General features: G+C 35.1%; 1 protein-coding gene across 1 annotated transcript; it reads left to right on the forward strand.

Annotated features, from left to right (window-relative positions):
* The first annotated feature begins 11150 nt into the window (after positions 1 to 11150).
* LOC143909237 (uncharacterized) lies at positions 11151 to 17278 on the forward strand. Its single transcript, XM_077427144.1, has 5 exons — positions 11151 to 11243; positions 16574 to 16676; positions 16914 to 17013; positions 17076 to 17163; positions 17270 to 17278. Exons 1-5 carry the CDS (start codon positions 11220 to 11222, stop codon positions 17276 to 17278), a joined length of 324 nt encoding a protein of 107 aa, XP_077283270.1. The 5' UTR covers positions 11151 to 11219.
* Positions 17279 to 17538: the final 260 nt, after the last annotated feature.

Consider the following 17538-nt stretch of genomic DNA (forward strand, 5'->3'; position numbering starts at 1 on the left):
GTGTTGATTGGCTCGAGATTCGGAGAAATATGTGTTTTTTTAAATCGCGCGATTTTTCTATATCTTGGTGTTGTTCGGTCGATTTCTCAAAATCTGTTAATTTTCTGTTCAAAATGAATATTGGGATCTACAGTCGGGTATTTTATCTCTCAAATCTCTCTAAGTAGTCGTCCAGTTCAAATCAAAAGTCAAAATTACGTATTTTCACTTGGGATTTTTTCCCGCTGTTAATACTGTTGCGTAGGGGTGGGTGGAGGATCCAAGTCAAAGGCCAACAGTCAATTCACAGCATTTATTGATGATTAAGGAGATACACGCAGTCACTGCTAAGTCCAGAATGACATGATATCGCCTACGTACCGCCTTATAAGGGGTAGATCTCTCAGGGCGCCTAATCTGTTTACATGTTGTAAAGTCACGTATTCGGATATGTATTTCCACGACATTGGGTCTTCCCGTACTGATTCTGAGAAATAACTAATAACGGTCATTGTTTAGCCTAAATGCACTTAGAGTCCAGATATAATCCTGGAAGTAAGTGCAAGCACTTACATAGTTAATCCGATAACAGATAACCCTTGAACGGTCACATAGTCTCTGGGATTCTATTCGCTTAATCCGCAGCGTACGTAACAATACTATATTATATTGAGTATTTTCTATTGAAACATGTTTATTAAGATAGTGTTCTGACCACACTATTTTTTATTTTCGTTTAAAAAGGTTAACTGGAAGTGTGCTGAACTTTAAATCGGTAAAATTGCGACCAAAAAGCTCGTACTAGTGTTTACTCGTATTTACACGAATCTGAATTGAATTAATAGGAATAATATATTAAATTATCTTTATATGAGAATTAAATAAAATTCCACTTAGAAAAATCATATTTCGACTTTTCTTGTGGATTAATGACAAAAATTCGTTTATTTTATCGTGGTAAGCAGGTTATCAATAGAATTTTTGTATTTTCAATAAATAATTAACTACTTTTCTAAAAAGTTTCGAGAAAATTTTAACCCTGGACAAAATATCTCTCTGGACGAAGGTATGATACCTTGGCGAGGACGATTAAATTTTAAAGTTTACAATCCGAGCAAAATAACTAAATATGGCATCCTTGTTAGAATGATGTGTGATGTTGTTACGGGCTATATTTTTTCTTTCAAGTTATATTCTGGATCAGGACTTAAATTAAATGAAATAGTTATGGAATTATTAGAAAACAGTTTTGACAAATGGCATCACGTATATATGGACAACTTATACAACAGTGTGGATTTGGCAAAAAGTCTGTTATTAAAAAAAATTCGATTGTGTGGTACGATTCGAATAAATCGAGGATTACCAGAGAGTTTGAAAACATATAATTTGCATGTTTCGGAGACCACATTCTTACGATGCGGCCAAATATTACTGCAATTGTTTAAAACGAATAAAAAGAGAGATGTGCGGATGATATCCACTATTCATAATGGAGACCTCGTTACCACAGGGAAAAAGGACCGGAAAAGCGGAGACCTCATTTTCAAACCAAAATGCATAACAGACTAATAATTATATGAAAGGCGTTGATCGGGCCGATCAATTCCTTAGCTACTATCCAGTATATCGGAAAACACAAAAATGGACAAAGAAAGTCGCATTTTACTTCACGAATTGCGCTTTCTTCAACTAATTTCGAGTTTATGAAGAGATAAGAAAAAATTCATTGCGTAAAGTGAGATTTCGCGATTTTTTGCTCGAAGTGGGGAAGTTATGGGTTTCAGCAGAAAATATTTACATTCCATCAACTGGTGGTACTCTTCCCGATCCGACTCAAAGATTATCCGGAGATGTTTCAAAACACATGTGTGTAAAAATATCACAAACAAAAAAACAATTCGAAGACGATGTCACGTTTGCTATAAAAACAAAATGACAAAAACGACTTTATTTTAGTGCAAATCTTGTAAAGTGCCTCTGCACTTAGGTGACTGTTTCGCAAAATTTCACTCAAAAAATATATAATATTATAATCTGTGTTTTGTAAAAGAGGTTTTTTTATTTTTTGTATATAAATGTAGTATAAGAATCATATTTGTAGTATAATGCTCAATTTTTAAATCATAATTATTTTTATTTCGATATTTAGTTCATAAATATATGTTTCGATGTAATTGTAGAATAAGAATCATGTTTGTAGTATAATGCTCAATTTTTAAATCATAATGCTTTTTAATTCGATATTTACAATTGTATTTTTACTTTTTCAAAATAAATCAAGAAAAACATAATGCGTTTTATTTTTATAATGCATAATGCGATCATGTTTTATTTTACTCAAGTTTTAAATTACGATGTTACAATATTATCTCATAGTGATCAGTGATCACTATGAGATAATATTGTAACATAACGTGGACTGATCAGTAGAGGTAGGATAGTCACAGTGCTATCCATTGTTCGGCAAACCTTTAACAATGCATTTACAACCTTTGAACAATACAAGGCCCCCTCAGGCTCCGGTGACTACTGATCAGTGATCACTGATCACTGATCAGTCCACGACGTGTCGTCAAAAGGGTCATAAATTATAGTTTTTTTTTCTGGGAGCTTTGCTCCCTGGAACCCGAACCGTTCCGCAACATTGACATAATGGGAACATAAAAAAAGGTCTATATGCATAAAATGACCCTGTATGTTATTTTTTCTGGTTAGATTGTTAATTATATTTCATATTACAGCTTGTTAAATATGTACATTTCCAAATAATATTGAGCTTGATTTTATATAAGAAGATGTGAAAAGATTCTCATGCGTTAGTGCTTTAGTGACATCTATATTTTCAATTTAGAATTATGTTTTCACTTTTTATTTGCTTATTTTACGTTTATTACATTTATTTAAGAATTTAGAAAGAGTTTATTTTAATCAATTTAAATTAAAAGAAGCCGACCCCCAGCAACATTCACGCATAAATCTACGCAGCCACCAGTGTTAATACGAAAAATAAAATGTTAGGACTGTATTTCTAGTCTTTTAGCAAAACCAATAACGTAGTTTCACAAGCTTATAGTTCGTCGCCGTACACGGTTGCAATCGGTCGATGTGCGTTATCGCCTTATCGCGTTCGATATAACATTTATAAATTTTATAAATATATAATTATTATTATAATAAAATTTAAAGTTGCAATAATATAATATAATAAGTGAATATACAACAACAAAATCAAACTGTTGCCGCGCTGTTACCGGCGCGGCACAGTTTTGCACCCGTTCTGAAAAATGAACACAGATAATCCAGTGCCACTGGCGCAGCAGTACGATCCGTATGATCAACTTACACATCTATGCCAACAATATGAAATCAGATGCAAACAATATGAGATAACTATAACCGATTTAAAGAAAAGAATTGAAATAATGGAAAAAAAATCCAGGCCTTCTACATCTATTCTAAATAGGAGCAAAAGTCTTGACAATATGAATAAAGACTACCACACGGATGAAGAAGAACTTGAAAATGAACTTAGCCAAAATGCAGAGAAAAGAAGTAAAAAAAGAAAAATAGATAAAGTATTATCTTCCCCGCAAAATAACCTGAAAGAAACACAAAAACAGCAAACCAATAAACCTAACAAACAACCGCTTCCACCGCCTATTTATGTGAGCAATGTTATTGACTTCAATAAGTTTAGAGCTCATCTATTATCAACAACAGAAACACCACCCATTCAATGTCAATTTAAATTAATTTCAAATAATAGTATCAAAATCACTACACAAACCGAAGAAGATTATCGCAAAATCAAAAAAACACTAAATGATTTAAAACAACGTGAATGTAAAGACAACGAAAACCCCCTTCACAATCTAGAGTACCACACCTATCAACTCAAGAATGAAAGGTGCTATAGAGTGGTTGTTAGAGGTTTACCGCCATCAACAGACGTTAATGAAATAAAAGATTCTTTCAAAGATAAAGGATATGAAGTGGCCAATGTGGCAAATATTATGAAGAAATTTACAACCGATGGTGAAAGAAAAATAAAACATTTCCCACTATTTTTTGTAGACCTGGTGCCAAAAGAAAACTGCAAAGAAGTATATGGTATTAAAGAACTTCTACATTGCAGAGTAACAATTGAACCACCAATGAAAGTAAAAGACATCCCTCAGTGTACAAACTGTCAACAACTTGGGCATACAAAATTTTTGCAATCGACAACCTAAATGCGTCAAATGTGCCGCAGACCATCACACAACAAAATGCAACAAGCAGAAAAATGTTCCCCCAACTTGTGCCCTGTGTGGCCAGCAAGGACATCCAGCTAGCTACAGGGGGTGTGAGGTCTATAAAAAAAAGATAAAATCATCACAACCCAAAAAGGTAACAGTAACGCAACGCGTACAACAAAATAAAATTGAAGTTGTTGATAAACAAACAACTGCGGACAAAACATATAGTGAAGCAGCTAAGTCCCAAGCAGACAAAAGCAAACAAGATATCGGGCAGAAAAATAAATCAACTGAACCTACCATCGGTGGCATGATGCAGTTGCTATGTGACTTTCAAACTGAAATAAAACAACAATTCAACTGGCTCATAACCAGAGTGGAAAAAATTGAAAATCATTGGAAATCACCAAGTAAACATAATAAAAATGACAGATAATTCCCTACGCATATTAACATGGAATGCAAACGGACTCAATCAGAGAGTCCATGAACTTGAAGTGTTTTTAAAGACAAACAACATCGATCTAGCACTAATATCAGAAACACACTTTTCACAAAGAAGTTACATAAAGATAAATGGATACTCAGCTTATTGGACAACACATCCTAGTGAACGAGCTCGCGGTGGTACTGCTATTTTAATCAAAAAAAATATCCAGCACTTCGAACAAAAAGATATCAGAGAACCATTCATGCAAGCTACTATCATCACAATTAAATATGGCAATGCTGACTTAAATATTGCTGCAGCATATTGTCCTCCAAAGCATACTATCACAAAATACCAATTTATAAACATCTTTAATTCCCTTGGGCCAAGATTTATTATTGGAGGAGACTACAACGTTAAACATACAGCTTGGGGATCACGACTTATAACTCCTGGTAAAGGAAACAACCTTCTATACGCGATTCAGAGCTCTTCGTGCGAGTATCATTCCTCACAAAAACCAACCTTCTGGCCGACCGACAGTAAAAAGGTACCAGATTTAATTGACTTTTTTATATCCAAAGGAATAGCCCCAAACCACATTGAGGTCGAAGGAATAGAGGACCTTACTTCTGATCACACACCAGTGCTGATGACACTGAGCACACTGGTAATTAAAAGAATAAGGAGACAGAACCTGACAAATAAACGCACTAACTGGGATATGTTCAGAAAAAAACTAGACCAATCAATAAATTTAATAGTGAAACTTAAAACTATAGAAGATCTCGAACTACACACTCAAAATTTTATTGACTCTGTACGAGAGGCTGCGAAAGAAGCTACACCTGTACCAAAAGAAAAACCAGACCAAATCATTAATTACCCCATGGAAATTAGACAATTGATTAAAGAAAGACGTAGAACAAGACGAATATGGCATAGAACCAGAAATATTGCAGACAAAAGAGAATTTAACCACATAAGTAACAAAGTTAACCGACTTATTAAAGAGCACAAACAAAATTGTTTTGAAAAATATTTGGAAGGTTTGGGCCCTGCAGCTGATAAAAATCATTCACTATGGAAAGCAACTAGAAAATTCAAACGACCAATTCTACAAATACCACCTCTGAAAAATGCGCAAGGAGAGTGGATAAGAAGCAACAAAGAAAAAGCTGAGCTATTTGCACAACACTTAGAGACAGTATTCCAACCACACAATATTCAATCTGATGCTGATTATACACCAATGTATCAACCACAGCAACTAATCAAAACTGTCACCCCTATGGAAGTAGCTAAAGAAATAGATGACAACATAAATCCTAAAAAGGCACCTGGAATTGACGAAATCTCACCGGGACTATTCAAGGAACTTTCGAAAAAGGCTATTATCATGCTAACATACTTATACAATGCATGTTTCCGGCTCAAGCATGTGCCAGAGTGCTTCAAAACTGCTCAAATCATAATGTTGAAGAAACCAGAAAAGTCACCCGAACAAGTAACATCATACAGACCAATATCCTTGTTGCCTGCAATCTCTAAGCTATTCGAAAAACTATTATTAAAAAGACTCAAGCCCTTAATCGATGTTCCCGACTTCCAATTTGGATTTAGGTCGAAACATTCTACCATCGATCAAGTGCACCGTGTTATTTCAAAAATAGAGCAATCGCTAGAGGAAAAAAAGTATTGTCCGGCTGTATTTCTTGATGTCTCACAGGCCTTCGACAGGGTATGGCACGAAGGACTTATCCACAAAATCAGCAAGTCATTACCTGGAAATTATGTCAAATTACTGGAATCATACTTATCCGGACGCAAATTCAGAGTTGCTCATGAGGAGGCATTCTCTAACTTTTTCACAGCCTCTGCAGGAGTACCACAGGGAAGCGTAATAGGGCCTATACTGTACCTGATATACACTGCTGACATCCCGACAAGCGAAGAGACATTCATTGGAACATTTGCAGATGACACAGTCATTATGTCATCGAGCGAGTCACAGGAGGAAGCATTCGAACGCCTGCAGCGTGCACTGGACAAGATCAGCAAATGGACCAAGGACTGGAAAATGAAACTCAACGAGCTAAAATCAATGCAGGTCACATTTGCACTGCGACGAAATAGTGTCAGCACTCAGACTTTCATAAACGGAATCCACAAGCTTTGTCAGCTAAATATTTAGGACTGCATCTTGACTCAAGGCTTACGTGGAGGCATCACATTAAAAAAAAAATAGAACAGATTCGAATTAAACAAAGAGAAATGCATTGGCTAATAGGAAGACACTCCAAATTAGACCTACAATGCAAAAAACTGATATACCAGGCAATCGTGAAGCCAATATGGACATATGGCATACAACTGTGGGGATGCAGTAAGCCATCCAATATCGAAAAAATGCAAAGATGTCAAAACCAGTTTTTGAGGATTATCACCGATGCATATCGCTTCGTCACAAATGAAGAGATCCACAAGGACCTTAAAATCAAAAAAGTAAAAGAAGTCATCCGAGAATGCGCCGGGAGGCACGAGTTGAGACTGCACCGTCACCCTAACATAGAAGCGTTGCAGCTATTAGACACAACTCACCAGCAGAGGCGTTTAAAGCGAAAAAAGCCTCACGAATTGGTGTTCTGAATGTGAGAGATTCAGAAGCCCAATTCACAATTTTGGGGACGGAGTGATGATTCCGTAGTGCCCGTACATGATCTGAAGAGCAACGATATCGCTGGTGATGATTTATCGGAAATCGATAAGATGGCACCAAAAAAAAAAAAAAAAAAAAAAAAAAAAAAAAAAAAAAAAAAAAAAAAAAAAAAAAAAAAAAAAAAAAAAAAAACAAGCTTATATATTTGCGGAATTTTGGAGGATTGTGTTATCCGTCGTATGATGTTTTCTAAATATGCTTAAAAAGTGAATCCATCATAAGGAAACTTTTGAAAGAAAATGGTGGTCAATCATTATCACTAGACTACGGATACAGACCGTGCTTTTTCCAGGAATCGGGGCGAACCTTTAAATAAGCATTTACAACAATTGAACAATGGACGGCGCGCTGTGGGTCCGAAATATTGGAATTATTCATAGGTACTAATATTTTTAATTATATTATATATAGCATATTAGTACATTCTACGCCCCGTAGACCGGTGACGTCATGGTGACGCCGACCAATGGTGGAGTCGGGCGTTGCGGCCAATGGCTGCACCCGACTCCTTGACCAATGATAATACGTGTATGCGCTGAGCGCTCTATGATATAAGAATGGTACGCTCTCGATCGGGGGCATTCGGATCCTGACCTCCACCGGACGAGTAGCAATAAAGACTTGGAACCTGCCTGCGTGTTTTCTTGTACCTCGACCTGACTCCACTTACCTTTGAATACTCTTCAATATTGTATTTTATTATTGAAAAAGTTACTTTGGGCGCCAATTAACATATTTGATTAGTTAAAAAAATATTACAACCTATATTTATAGTCGAAAACGCGATAACAAATTCTGCAAAAAAGCAGCCGCGTACAAGGCATGTTCGCTAAATTTAGTGACGCGGGCAAAGGGTTGCTCCATGGGGGCGCTCGATTTTGTCAATAGAACGGTAAACGCTGCAGACTATGAAATAATTCTGGAAACATGTTTGCTGCCTTCCATTGAACAACATCTTACGGAGTCAACGGACTTCATATTCCAAGATGATTCTGCACCGTGTCATCGAGCAAAAGGGTATTTATTGTATTTCATTATGTGTGTCTGATATCGTTGAACAAATTTAATAACAATTCATTAAGTTTGCACTGTTATTTCTTTACAGATAAACGAATACAAAGAGAAAGTATCACTACAATGGCCAGGGAACAGCCAGACTTCAACCTCATCGAAAATTTATGGGCGATCATAAAGCGAAGGGTACAAAAACAACACCCTTTGATAAATTTGGAGCTAAAAGAAAGGTGTGGTTTAAAGAAATTTCGGACCAAATTATAAAAAATCTCATTGTCTATGCCAGCATGTGTTGAAGCAGTCTTAAAAGCAAAGGGAGGGTCTACTAAAAATTAGATTGTTATTTATTAATATATAATAATAAATTATTATCGTCTTTTATCAAGTGACTTTGTATTCCAATTCATAAAAAATGTATACTGTAATATTAATTTAGTTACGGATATATGAAAGTAAATAAAAAATTACCTTATCATACCTACATTTTTTTCAATTCATATCCTGTTTTAATTTAAACATAAATAATCTGAAAACATGTTACATAGTTACATTCAAATAAAAAAAAAAAAAAACTCGTTTAGAGCCACATGAACTTTCATTATATAGCTTGCCCATTTACACCAGAAGATTTACTAAAAATAATTGCATTTTTAAACAAAATTTTGGAAAACATTTGTATGCATTTGATTCAAATTCAACAGGGACGTCAATTCAGATTTTTGCTGGGGGGGGGGGGGGGGGGGCGTGCAGGAAAAAATGGGTCGAATTGAATTTGTTTTCAAAAAAATATTTTTAAACACATCTAAATAATAATGGAAAATATACTTCGCATACACATTATAAAATATGAAAAAAACATTGAAAAAAAAAATTGGAAAAACAAAAATTCAAAAAAATTAAAATGAATTATTTTAGACTAAAAAAGGGTATTTTTTATAATATTTCATATTTATATTATTTTCATATACAATATGTGTTTTTTTCATATAAATTGAAAGTCTGTATCTGTCTGTGTCTCGAATAAGCTCCTAAACCACTGAACCGATTACGATGGAACTTTCAGGATTTGTTGTATGCATATCCGGGAAGATTACCGTGAAAAAAAGAATGGGAAAAAACCTCTAAATAATATTCGTAATTACGATTTTACTGACGCGGAAGTAAAGCTATCCCTATAGTCTTCAACGCATTACGCTTTTTGCTGTTCTAATATTATACATTATTTCAACTTTACAAGAACGAAACTATACATATTTTCAAATATCTGGAATTAACGAACTCGTTCGGAAAGCTTTCTTCTTCTCTGAGTGGCTTTTTTATTACAAATATAAGGCGAGTGCGGAATCCTTGGTCTAAGGGGTATTTTATACCGCTAATCATATAAAAGACAGAGAAATGTTATACAATAGAAGTGCCCCAAGGCATCAAAAGTGTCGACAGTTGAAGCGTGGCTGTAGCCACACTTAATTTTTTTCCGCCGCAGTCGTGTTCCGTGTATGGGGCTGGTCATATCTCTGATAAACATTGTTCATATTACTGGCAAGATGGGGAAGTGCATCATTAAAAGTTGCACAATGCATTCAAATACACACAACAAACAACATGGAATACATTTTCATAGGTAAGTTGATCATTTAAGTAACATATTATTCAATTAACATCGTAATTTGACAAGTTGCATGTTGTGTCTTGTGACCGCCGGCGATTGCATACAAAATATCAGGGGTGCACCAGAGAAATGTAAAAATAATTTTAAAATAAATGTAAAAACATTTCTCTGGGTAGCACCGAATACTCAATTATATTCATAACCAATTCACTCAATAAATTTAATTAATAAGTTTTAATTAATAAGTCACCAACTCAATAAGTTTAATTAATGTAAACATCGTTCATTTTATAATATACATATTTTAGTTGAAAATATACATTACACGCTAATTTTAGAGTTCCTAAGGACAGCCAATTACGAGAAAAGTGGGTAAACATAATCCGCAAATGGAGAAGAGAAACCGATTGGCTACCAACGCCCAACACCATTATATGCTCAAACCATTTTAGAGCTGAAGATGTTTTAACTTTATCGAAATGTGTCAGGTTAAAAAAATATGCAATTCCAATATCGGAGGTAAGCTTTAATTATTATTTTCTGTGTATTGTATTTCGGTGTTATATAAAAGGTGAATTAATCTTTTTTTTATTATTTGTATCAATATTTAATTGTAAATAAATATATAAACATGTATATACTATTATCAAAAAATAAATAAACTATAAATAAAAGACTTTTATTTCTGTAGTGAATTTGTGATGACCATAATTCCAGTCGTGAAAAAAGGTTTGTTAATTAAAAGCTGGCGTGTAGACACGATGTTCTGACTCTTTCTCGCGCGCGGACACGCTTACGAGCGTGACAGAGACAACTAATACTAATTATGGTACTGTGAACGCGGTTGACACGGGATATTTGTTCAAAAGGGCACTTCTATTGTATAACACTTCTCTGATAAAAGATATATGTACTTCATTTAGTACTATACCTACTTTGGGTACTACCGAGGCCTAGATTTTCTCTTGGCGGCTCTGCCGATAACTAATATTTAAATCAAACCTTCATCCTTTTCATCGCATCTTGTCCAGAGTTCTGCATTGTAGCTACTAAAGAATTATTTAACAGACTACAGTTGAAACACCGCTGCTCTATAAAATCAATGTGAATTGTTACAATTCGTATCAAGAATTTACATGTATAAATTTTGCCCAATAACTCACCAGTTGCGCTTGAACTCTCCTTTCGATTAGACAGTGTGTATGATAGATATCTCGCACCTGAGCCATGTATCACCTACTATGGAACAAGGTACTTCCAAGTTTCACAGTCTTAAATAGTTTAAAGCCATTTTAAAGAATTTCACTCATTAATCTATAATTAATGCCTGAAATAATATATATGTACATACATTCTAAATTGCATGAACCGTCTAAATTAAATTTAAATAAGGTTATCAATCTTATTGTCTCCACATGTACAAAACTTTAAATTTCTTGTTTGGAAAGGTGTCGCTTACCATATTTACTAGTCGCCAAATTCAGTGGTGGTCGAGGGCGAATATTGTATTGTGAGATTTTTCCAATAGTTGCATAATTTCTAGAATACTTCCATTTAATTCATTTTTGAAATAAAATATCGTGTTCTAAGTAAAATTTTGTTAAACCGTTTGCCCGTGGCCGTCTTCTATGGAAGCTTTGGGCGACAAGTCTGTAGCGCGGCTGTCTTCCAAAGATTTTCTGAACTTTGCACGGGATTTTGAGGCTTATATGCGCCTATTTCAACTGTTTTAAGGTTCAAAATTGGTTTAATATATTACTAATTTGAATGCCATCTATTCAATTTACTTAAAATGAATATATACCAGTCAAAAATTAGTTTTTTGCGGAACCATACTGAAACCTCGTTTATGTGACGTCACGTCTTCATACAATTATAAAGAATGATTATTTGACAATAAATCCAAAACTACGAGATATATTATGTATTTTTTTTTTTTTTTTTTTATTTAAGATATTTGCAATCGACCCGTCGGTCATAAGCAGATTTTATAACAATTTATTTATCAGAAGATTTGGCAATTCATTAATTGCCAGCTTTTTATCCATTACTCGAGCACTCTGCGGCGCTTTAGTCTAGTGTCTTTTGCACTAGACTTTATAAGAACTTTTGCCAGCTCGTTTGAGTGGGTTTCGAGTCTACGCTTGTAGTTTTTTGTATAACTTTCTATTTCCGTTTTAATTGTTGGTATAGATACATGTTGATGAATTTCAGTGTTTCTCGCAAACCATGGGGCATTTGTTATTATTCTAAGGGCTTTATTTTGGAATCGTGGTAAGATTTCCACGTTAGAGTTACTACTCGTTCCCCATAGTTGGATACCATATGTCCAGACTGGCTTTAGGATTGACTTGTATACCAAAATTTTATTCTCTAATGTTAGACTGGATTTTCTTCCTATCAACCAGTTCTTTTTGTGTAGCCGCTGGGTGAGTTCCTGTCTTTTATTTTTGATGTGATCTTTCCATGTCAGTCTCCTGTCAATGGTGAAACCCAGGTATTTTGCTGCGGTACTTTCAGTCAGTTCATCGTTTTTCAGTCTGACTACTGGGCAGTTCCCTCGTCGAAGTGTGAATGTGACATGAACAGATTTGCCAGTGCTAGCCTTCACTCGCTATTTTTTCATCCACTCTTGGAAGCCATTTAATTGATCCTGTAGCACTTCCGATGCGAGAGTGGGGTCGCTACAACTTGTTAGGAATGCTGTGTCATCGGCGTACGTTGCTACTGTGACATTTTTGTTTGGTGTTGGGATGTCTGCTGTGTAGATCGTGTATAATATTGGTCCCAAAATTGATCCCTGTGGTACTCCCGCTCTGATTTTGTATAGCTTTGAAAACGTCTCGCCTTGTCTCACATGGAATATTCTGTCCTCGATATACGATTTAATAATTGTTTATAGAGTGTGTGGGAGCTCCTTTTTGACCTTATATAGCAACCCCTTGTGCCAGACTCTGTCAAATGCCTGTTGTATGTCTAAGAAGGCTGCAGAGCAGTATTCTCTATCTTCCAGAGTTTGTCTGATTTTTTGGACCACTCTATGGACCTGCTCGATTGTGGAGTGGTTTGCTCTGAACCCAAATTGGTGTTCTGGAATTATTCCTTCCTCCGTCACTACAGGTAGGATTCTACTCAGTAGTATCTTCTCAAATAGTTTTGAGTTCAAGGTCAGTAGGCCAATCGGTCTATAAGAGGATACTTCGTTTGGGCGTTTGCCGGGCTTAGGTATCATCATGATTTGAGACACTTTCCAGAGCGCTGGGAAATATGATGTTCTTAAAATACTGTTGAACAGCATAGTTAAGAACACGATTCCCTTCCTCAGTAGTTTTTTTAAAATTACCGCAGTGATTAGATCAAATCCAGGAGCTTTTTTAGGATTTAGCATTTTTATGTGTTTCATAATCTCTTTAGGTGTTATGCTCTTTATGGGTTTACACATCTGAAAATCTGTTTTTAAAAAGTTATCTATCTCTTCCTCGGATTCATCTTCTGCTTCATTGGGTTTAAATACATCCTGAAGAAATTCTGCATAAATTTCGGCTTTTTCATCGTCATTTCTTCCCCATCCGTCATTTGGGTTGCGTATTGGTGGAACTGACTGCTGTGGTCGCTTGAAGTTCCCAGTAGCTTTCCAAAGCGAGTATTCATTCGCTTTGGATGTCAGGTTTCTTAAATATTGGTTGAAGGATTCATTTTTAATTTCGTTTAGCATTATTCTGAGTTCTCTTAATGATTTTTGAAATGATTTGCGATCTGCTTGTAATCGGCTTGAGATCCATATTCTTCTTAATCTTCGTTTTTCTTGTATTTTTATTTTTATTGCTTTGGGGTAGTTAAGATTCTGTTTTGTGTTCTCGTTTTGACAGGGCGTAGATTTCCAGGCTGCTATTTGTATTGAGTTAGTTATATATCTAGTTGCATCTTCTGTTTCATTTCCTCTTTTAAGTGGTATTTTCAAGTTAATATTTTTTTCAAGTATGTTTTTAATGCTTCCCAGTCTGTTTGTTTATTGCACAGTGTTTGTCTTTTTTCTTTTTGAATTAGTGTTGTGCTCAATGTTATTATGATAGGACAGTGATCAGACGAACCGTCCATGCAATTTTCCACATTCATATACAGCGAAGACATCCCCTTGACTATAAAAAAGTCAATCAGGTCAGGGTTTTTGTTTACATCGGCTGGCCAGAATGTAGGTTCTCCTGTCGACAGTGTTTGCATATAATTCATATCAATGCTATTTTTCAGTTGTCTGCCTCTTGGTAGTGTAATTCTGGAGCCCCAATGAGTGTTTTTTGCGTTCCAGTCTCCTCCAATGATAAATCTATGTCCTAGAGTTTTAAATAAGTCATTGTACATTTCTGTAGTTATTTTGTGTCTAGGTGGGCAGTACATTGCTGTGATTGTTAATGGTCCTCTCCAATCCAGCACATTTATTGATGTTGCCTGGATATGTTCAGTTTTATATTCAGGTAGTTCGTAATGTTTTATTGTATTTTTTATTATTATTGCGGTGCCTGCATGTGCAGTTCCATCAGGATGATTAGTTTTGTACACCGAATATCCATGTAATTTGAATGTCTTTTGTACGGTGAGATGAGTTTCTGAGATCAATGCTATGTCTGTAAATTGTGTTTTGATAAGTATTTCCAATTCTTCTCGGTTATTGTTTATACCATTGATATTCCATGCTGCGATTCTAAGTGATTTAATGCCTTTGGTATTTTTGTTTTAGCTCCTAATAATAGGGATGTTATTTGTTGAGTGATTCGTGCTTTTATTGACATAGTTTATTCACTAGCATTGTGATCAGTCCCATTAGGGTACCCATTTGCTGTATGAGAGTGTCCATTTTTTCTGCCTGTTTTCGGATCAGTTCGTGGAGCAGATCTCCGGGTATATGCTGTGGTTCCATTTCGTTCCATTCTTCACGACATCGGCGTACTGTCTTTGCTTTTTTCCATCTTGCTTAGTTTGGTTATGCTCTATATCTGGCGCTTGCTGGCCGGCTTGTACGGGGATTACTTCGTTGTAATGATTTGTTATTTTGTCTTGAAGTAGTTGATTTCTTGTTTTTCCTTTTCTTTTTATGATTTCTAAGTAAACGTTACAGCCTTTGTAGTTTGCTGAGTGTTCATTGTGACATAATGCACATTTAGCTGGTGTGTTTTTGTCTGTTTTAGGACATTCGGATGTTTTGTGTCCTTCGGCGCATTTCACGCATCTAAACGGGCGCATGCAATTATTTTTTGTATTTCCGTACTGCTGGCATCTGTAGCATTGGACAATTGTTGTCTTTTTTTTGGGTTCTTCGAATACAATTTTTTGATGGAAAATATTTGTAATTTGCTTAGCTATTTTGTTATTTTCCCCGGGTTCCAAGTTTACAAAGAATGTAGATGTAGGTATTTTATTAGGGCCGTATTTACAGTTAATAATTTCCCCCTTGATTTTGTTGCCGGTTGCCTCTATTTCCTTTTTGATAATTTCCAGTGGAGTTGAGGGATGAAGAATTTTTATGATTATTCTTGTACACCTTTCTTCTTTTTTCGTAAATGTGTGTCCAATTAGTGCATTTGATCTATTACCTTTTTGTATGTGCTTGCATCCTTACATGTTATAATGATTTGGTTTTTTGTGGTGGACTTTATAGAAAAGTCCTCCTTATTTGTTGCTGTTTCGAATAGCTCTATCATCTTGGTTATATCTTTAATCCCATATAAAAATATTGGTGGGGGTTTGTTTACTTTTTTCTGTGTTGGGAAATCTTGATCATTGCAGTCTTGATTAAGCGTCGAGTATCTATTTTTAAGTTTGATTCGTGACTCTGGAGATGGTGATTCCAGATTCCGCTTTTTGCTTCTCTGGGTGGGAACTTGCTGCCATTCAGGAGCCCTTTTTTTCTCCGCTGTCCTCTCTGTGAACACGAAGTCACTTGTTGGATTGTCTCCTGTGGAATTACATCTCCCGCGATGTAGGAATTGTTCGTCGAGCTTCCTCTGAATTAGTTTGGTGGAACTTGTAGTAGCAGGTCGTGTGGTCGTTAGTGTAGGAGTTGTAGAGGTATTTATGTTTGTTTCGGGCATTGTGTACATATACTTGGTTGATTTATTTTATTTTATTTAAATATTTAAATATTGAGTATTGTTCCAATTTTGCCCCGAAGTGCGGCATGCCGCACGGCGGTAGTGTCTTATCACGTGCACCAACATTTTTTGTTTATTGTTTTTATTATAAAATATGTATTTTATTGTTTAAAATAATACTTTGTGTTAATTAACATATCTGGTTACTTGAATAAATATTAAAATCTACATTTAAGGTCGAGAACTCGATTGCCAAATTCGCGAAAACGGTGCCGCGTACAGGGCTTGTTCGCTACATTTATTGCCGCGGGCAAAGGGTTAAATTCAAATTTTTATTTAATATGCGCATGCATAAAACAATTTTTTAGAGTGCATCGTTTGCATTTTTCTTGACTATCAATAATTTATTAATCTTGCTCAATAGTTTCTTAAGACATTTCACGACTCTTTTTTTTAAGTATAACTCTTATCTTATCTTGATTCTTTATTCAACAGGTATTTGATGAGTTCCTTATGAAGTTCTACTTGTGGTTCAAAGAGTTATCAATCTGGAGGATACTCAGTGAAAAAACTATCCATTCAGAAACTACAAATGCATGTAACAATAATGAAACCGATTCAAATCACATCGCCGTACCGGTAGGACCTCCTTGGCCTTCTTCCAATATGGCCCTTATGGCAATTGGCGACTTGGCCAGTTAGCCCTTACAATATGAAGCCGTTGAGCTATAAAAAATGATCTGCTTCTACAATGCCATAGATTGAAAGTAAGTATATTATACATCAGTGTTGTTACAACTGTAACTATGCATTTGTAACAATTACACTTGGTCAGTCCACAGTCACAAATACTTGAAGACAGCTTTTTCGGCACAATCGGATACCACGGACCAATTAATCAAGGAATCCACAGGCGATATGAAAACTGAGCTGAGGTGAGTTGTTTTATTTTTTAGCTTTATTGTTCGAATACTTATTAATATTCTTCTGTTTGCAGGATAGTAATGAGATCATCAGGCATGGTTCTATCACCAATTAATGCTCAGGAAACAGATAACATACCTACATACATACATAGCATCAAAGTTTGCACTCGCTGTGAAACAAAAAGTAAGTTAGTTATTCTATATTAGAAATAGTAATGTAACTGTTTTATAAATTATACTTTTTAATATTTCTTTAATTTTTTAGATTACATAACCATATATGTTCATATATGTATATTACATACACCGTATATATATTATATACGAGACGTGGAGGTCAAATTATGAAACAATGGAAGTCGAAGATTTCCTTTAAAATATTAAATTATTTGGTAAATGGTATTTTTGTGTCTATTAGATCAGCGGTTTCCAAACTTTATGCTACTACGCCTCCCTAAAAAATATATTTTTTCCGCGCCTCCCTACCTTTTATTTTTTAATATATATAATAATATAGACACGTTTTAAATAATA

Source organism: Arctopsyche grandis, chromosome 3 (genome assembly GCF_051622035.1).
Source record: "Arctopsyche grandis isolate Sample6627 chromosome 3, ASM5162203v2, whole genome shotgun sequence".
NCBI classification, from domain to species: Eukaryota; Metazoa; Arthropoda; class Insecta; order Trichoptera; family Hydropsychidae; genus Arctopsyche; species Arctopsyche grandis.